General features: G+C 35.5%; 1 protein-coding gene across 1 annotated transcript; it reads right to left on the bottom strand.

Moving 5' to 3' along the window:
• Positions 1-294: 294 nt before the first annotated feature.
• LOC140755503 (uncharacterized) lies at positions 295-5,642 on the bottom strand. The gene is made up of 4 exons (XM_073090793.1): positions 5,542-5,642; positions 2,765-2,798; positions 1,579-1,962; positions 295-489 (listed from the first exon to the last, which is right to left on the bottom strand). Exons 1-4 carry the CDS (start codon positions 5,572-5,574, stop codon positions 317-319), a joined length of 624 nt encoding a protein of 207 aa, XP_072946894.1. The 5' UTR covers positions 5,575-5,642; the 3' UTR covers positions 295-316.
• Between the last annotated feature and the right edge of the window lie 636 nt (positions 5,643-6,278).

Here is a 6,278-nt window from a genome sequence, read left to right on the forward strand (position 1 = left end):
CTTGTGGGCCTTTGGACAACATCCAAAAAAGCTTTGCTAAAGATCATCACTAGGTCAAATGCATAGTTTCCGATTTTATAACTACTTACAAATTAAAAATTAATTAAAAAAACCTTTTCCCACGGACTAAATTATGAATCTAAACCATTCTCAAGTCCCTTGAACACACACAACAAATTTCATCCAAATCAATCCTTTTATTATTGTTTTTTTTTCTATTTATAGTATTTCATTTGTATTGATATCCGAATAAAATGTTTCATTCTTTCTTTCTTTCTAAATAATAAAAACAAATAGTTTTCAACAACTATATTTCTCAAAACACTATTAATTCATCGCCACCTGGCGCTCGCTGCTGGAACAGCACTAAGGGACCAGGTCTGCTTTTCTCCAGGGCTTGCAGCAGCTGCTCCTGTTCATCATTAACTTGTAATATCATCACCTCAGGTTTCACTGGTGGTCTGGTTTGCACACACGAACATGAGGGTACTGAAATATAAAGGATGAATTTATCATAGTTGAAAATGTACAGGGTGATATTTTTATATTTTGATAATATATAGGGCGATTTTTTATATTGAAAATATACAGGATGAATTTGTCATATTTTGAAAATATACAAGATTAATTTTTCATATTTTAAAAATATACAGGATAAAGTTTTCATATTTTGAAAATATGCAGAATAAATTTTTCATATTTTGAAAATATACAGGATGAATTTTTCATATTTTGAAAATATACAGAATGAATTTTTCGTATGTTAAAAATATATAAGGTACAGGTTGATGTTTTCATATATTGGAAGAACGAGTATATTGAGTAAATTATTCATATGTTAAAAATATACATGGTGAATTTTTCATATTTTGAAAGTATACATGGTGAATTTTTCGTATAGACCTTCAGGGCTAAATCCGATCGGCGAACGAGTGCTATTAGCGTACCCGTGGTCCCTACAAAGGACGTCCAGAGGAACACCGTGGGGTTTAGCCAGTATCCTATCCGCTGCCCCGCGTCTGAGAGGAACCCATGCAGAGTTGCTGCATGAAAAAAAAGGCCCAAATCCGAATCTATAAGGGTTAGCTTATGTTGAAAAGGGGTGAGAGGCAGATTTTGTTAAAAACTAAAACTATATCATTAGTTTACGATCTTCATTATCTACCAACCGCTTGGGCAGCGCGGTGGACAGCTAATCTCTTCTGAAAGGAGATCGCTCAGCAGAGGGACAGCAATGGATTCACGATATTAGTATAGAAAGAAAGCAGTGATAGCCTAGTGGTTAAGAAACTCGGCCTCTTGATCGACGGGTCCGAGTTCAAATTCCACGCACCTCTGATTTTTCAAAGTTATGTGCGTATTAGAAATTAATTATCACTTGCTTAAAACGGTGAAGGAATACATCGTGAGGAAACCTGCATACCTGAGAAATCTTAAAAAAAAAATCAAAGGTATGTAAAGTCTACCTATTCGCATTTGGCCAGTGCGGTGGACTATGGCCTAATCCTCATTATGAGAGGAGACCCGTGCCCAGCAGTAAATGGGTTGGTTTTGGTGATAGAAAGAAAATTTAATTACCATACACATAGTCTTCATAGTCCGTCGCCTTTGGCGGTGGTTCCACCACAGCAATGGACACCTCACCGTAAATTCCACCAACAACATCTACACCTTTATCCAGGTTACCATCCTCAAAATCTTGAATAATTTTCGATGCATCTACATAATTATCTTTTGGTTCACTATCTTTTTCAGAACAATCATTCACATTTATAGATATTACAGTTTCCTTCGGCGCTTCGCCTTCAAAATGCTTCTCAAAGTTTAGTGAGACTGAAGATATATCGATGTCATCATATTGATTTGTTAATTGTGCGATGTATTCGCCAATTTTTTGTGCTATTTCGTTTATTTGGTCTATTTTCTTCGGTGTTAGAACGAGACAGCTGTCATTGTTGTGCGCTAAAAGTATAATAAAATATACTTACAGTAAACGTTTTGTATAATAGTGAAGAAGCAGACGAGAAGTCCATTTGATGGTAAGTGGCTACTGCAGCCTGAGGACATCAGTAATGAACCCCAGATAAGACTAGGGGAAACCTTCAAAAGGTACCCGACGACGAGTTATGTGGGATTTTTACCGCACTAAAACCCCCCGGTGGCCGTCCTCGCTTGTTGGAGAACTCCGGGATCTCCGACGGAACACAACCGGAGTCCTCCAAGCGCCTTGCCCCGATCGGGCTTTGCCCTGGGAGAGCAGTTTTCGCTCCTTCCAAACCATCTCACGTCACGACGGTATGCGACCACACATACCGCCGTCCTTCCCGGGGTTGCTTGCTGGACGGTTCGAGCTCCCACTCTTGCCGCCCGCAACCCCGGAAGCCCCCTTTTAGTCAACAGGCAGCCCTATTCTAGTCCCGGAACTACAGGGACATAGACCAGTTACCTACCGGAGGTCGGCCACACATGCGCCGCTGCCCTTGAGGACTAAGCTGGATCACCTCGGATAAGTATGTCTCCCTTACCACACCCTTCAAACCAGATCACAGCAACGCTTAACACTGCTGTTATTAGGGGAGAAATAAGCGCTAGTATTATGGAGGAATAGATGTGGCGGTTCTGTCTTCAGAGTCGAACCACAGAAGGCATACTTCATTTCATATAAAGAATCAAAAACTATACTTTTTCTTATGATTTTATATTGACAATAAGATCTCTTTAGTCACATTTTTTTATTACAATAATAAAAGATCTTTTTACTTACGCACTGTTGGATATGTTGATGCCAATCCTAGGGCCTGAAATAAGATACAATCTAGATTAAGTCCTAATGTGCTTCCACAAAGTGCCAAAAGATGGAGTGCGACTTAACGCTTTTTAGCAGACTTCGAAAAGGAGGAGGTACTGTATTCGGCTGTAATATTTTTTGTGTGCATTCCCTAAAATATAGTTTCTTTTTTTATACATCTGGTAATTGCCCCATCCTTTAAATCAGTGGTTTTCAAAGGGTGGTTCGCGACTCCGTGGTGGTCGTAGTTTCATTGTGGGGACCGCGAAAATTTATTTATTTTATTTTATTTTATTTTATTGTATTTTGGACACAGACAGTCATGTATTACATTACAACATCTTAAACTAACTTAATATATGTTATTCTAGACTTTGAGTGCCAACAATTTGTGTATTAAAAATACATTAGACAAGTTTTTAACATATTGAATTGTATCTTAAGGTACATTTTAGTGTGTTTTAGTAGTTACATATTACAAGGTATAATACATTTTTTAAATAAGGATTAATTAACTTTTACTTTAAATTTACTAGTTTTTAAATATTGAATTGTATCTCAAGGAACATTTGAGTGTGTTTTAGTAGTTACATATTATAAGGTATTATACATTTTTCAAATAAGGATTGATTAGATTTTACTTTAAATTTACAAGTTTTTAAATACTGAATTGTGTCTCAAGGTACATTTTATTATGTTTAGTAGTTACATATTACAAGGTATTATACATTTTTTCAAATAAGGATTGATTAACTTTTACTTTAAATTTAGAGATAGATTGACAAAAAGGATCAATATGACCAATATGTTCATTGTAGGCAGCCAAGCAACGATTGAAAAATGAGTTAGAGGTGAATTGAGTACTCGATATAGGAACAGCAAATAAATTATTAGGTCGGCGAATACTTTTTGACGGTACTTTTAAGCTGATCATTTCCAAAAGGTCAGGGGAATCGATAAAGTTATTTAAAATTTTATACAAAAACATATAGTCTCGCTGTTGCCGTCGAAGATTCAGGGTTAAAATTTCGTGTTTTTTTAATGAACCACCATACGATAGATTATCGGACCCGACTCTGTACTCTAGAATTCTTAAAAATGTTTTTTGAATTCTCTCAATCCTATTGATGTGACATGCATGGTAAGGACTCCAGATCACAGAGCCGAAGTCCAATATAGATCGTACCAGCGAAAAATATAAAGTTTTATAGGTAAGTGTGCTTTTAAAAGGTTTGCAAGTTCTAAGTAAAAAGCCCAGTTGACGATTCGCTCGTTGAATCATATTATCGTAGTGGTTCTTGAAAGTTAATTTAGAGTCCAAAATAATGCCTAAATCCCGAATTGAACTTGATCTAGAGAGTATTTTATTATTTAAATTGTAGGCATAATTGATATTATTGTGTTTACGGGAGTAAGATATAATCGAACACTTTTCAGGATTTAAGAATAATTGATTTTTAGAACAATAGTCGGCTAAAGAAATTAGATCGTGTTGAAGAGACGCACAGTCACCTTCATTCGTGATTACTCTAAAAATTTTAGCATCATCAGCATATAAAAGTAATTTACTACTGATGAAGTTTTGAATGTCGTTTATATATAGATTAAAGAGTAATGGTCCCAAATGAGAGCCCTGTGGCACGCCAGAGGGCACAGTTTTAAAATCTGACATAAAACCCCTGATAGAAACAGCCTGAGATCTATTACTTATATATGATTTTATCCAACGGAACAAATCCCCATGAATGCCGGCACTCCAAAGTTTGTTTAACAGAACAAAATGACTAATCTTGTCGAAGGCCTTGGAGAAATCAGAATAAATGACGTCTACTTGTAGCTTATTGTCCATTGCTTTTAATGAAAAGTTTGTGAATGTAACTAAGTTAGTATCAACAGATCTGCCGCGAAAGAAACCATGCTGGTTGGGTGTTATATGACTACGAATATGATAGGATAATTGATTAGTTACAATTTTTTCAAGAAGCTTGCCAAGGACGCATAATTTCGAGATGGGTCTGTATTGACTGACGTCATTAGTATTATCGTTTTTAGGTATTGGAGTAATGAGCGCTTTTTTCCAAAGTTCTGGGAAGGTACCAGTTTTAAGTGAACTTTCGAATATGTATGTCACTGGGACTGACAATGCATGTGCACATTTAGATAAAAATAATGGGTGAATACCATCATATCCTGCACCCTTATTGACATTAACACGCTTCAGTTCATTTTTAACGATTTTCTTGTCTATACAAATTGTACTTATATTTAATGACGAGGCTGAATCACTTGTATGTGCGTTGAATTCGAAGCTACTATTACGATCCTCAAGTGAAGGTTGTACAAAAACGGAGTTAAAGTAATTATTAAAAAGGTTACAGATTTCTGTACTATCGTTAGACGTTATGTTGTTGTAAGTTAAGTTTTGAGGTATAACATTGTGCCCTGTTTTAGATTTCACGTATTTAGTAACAAATAGTAATAGTAATTTAGTAACAAATTTAGTAACAAATAAAAAACAACTATTTATGTTTTAAGTCAATTACACACACACCATTTAAAAATAAAAAAAACAAAATACTGTTGATTACTACAAACTAAATAACACATATTTTTGTAAAAAAAGTATTTCAAACACTTCATAATAACATTTTACGTATTAAAAAATGTGTTAATATTATTGGTATTAACAATAGTTTCCTTAGCACTCCAAATTAACATTTTACGCGTAAAAAATTGTAAATTATTTAGCTTACATTTACAAAAACCATCAGTACAAGTGCTCGCATCGTGTAACCTTACGTGTGCAAGTGAGTTTTACAAAAAATACCATCTGTGTAATGTAAATAAGAAAGTTCGTCATTGAATGTTTAAATTAAATTAGACACGCTTCTAATAAAACCATTGTCTTGGATACCGCGCAGTTTAAGGATCCGTACCCAAAGGGTAAATCGAAACCCTATTATCACAGTATAAGGATATATATTATACTGTGCTATTATAGTCCGCTCTGAATATAGAAATGAACCGTCGCCATAGCAAATTGTATGACTACACCTGCTTGCAACAACTTCGGAGCGGACTAGCATTTGACGCGAACTATACTAAGACTTCGCTGTCTCTCCGTCTGTCTGTCCGTCTGTCACAAGATCCTATTTTTGGAACCGTAATAGATAGACTTGCAATGTGGCTACTATAATAACAAATACTAATATTAAAAAAATATGAAAATATTAGTAGTACGGAACCCTCTTTGTGCAAGTTCGACTTGCACTTGGCCAATTATTCGATTTTAATCGTAATATTTTTACCCGACTACGGAGGCCCGGAGGGTAATATTGCGGAGGGAAAATGTGTTTTAAATGATATATAAAGTCAGATATATTTTTCTGTGTGTGGCAAGGGCGCCACTCACATCATATTTTTGACGTGAAACATCTATAGCCGCACGTAAAACCGATTTCTGACGTCGCCACGCTATACGATGGTATAT

This window comes from Epargyreus clarus, unplaced genomic scaffold, assembly GCF_041222505.1.
Source record: "Epargyreus clarus isolate Ecla_fem2 unplaced genomic scaffold, WU_Ecla_fem_2.2 ptg000033l, whole genome shotgun sequence".
Classification (NCBI taxonomy): domain Eukaryota; kingdom Metazoa; phylum Arthropoda; class Insecta; order Lepidoptera; family Hesperiidae; genus Epargyreus; species Epargyreus clarus.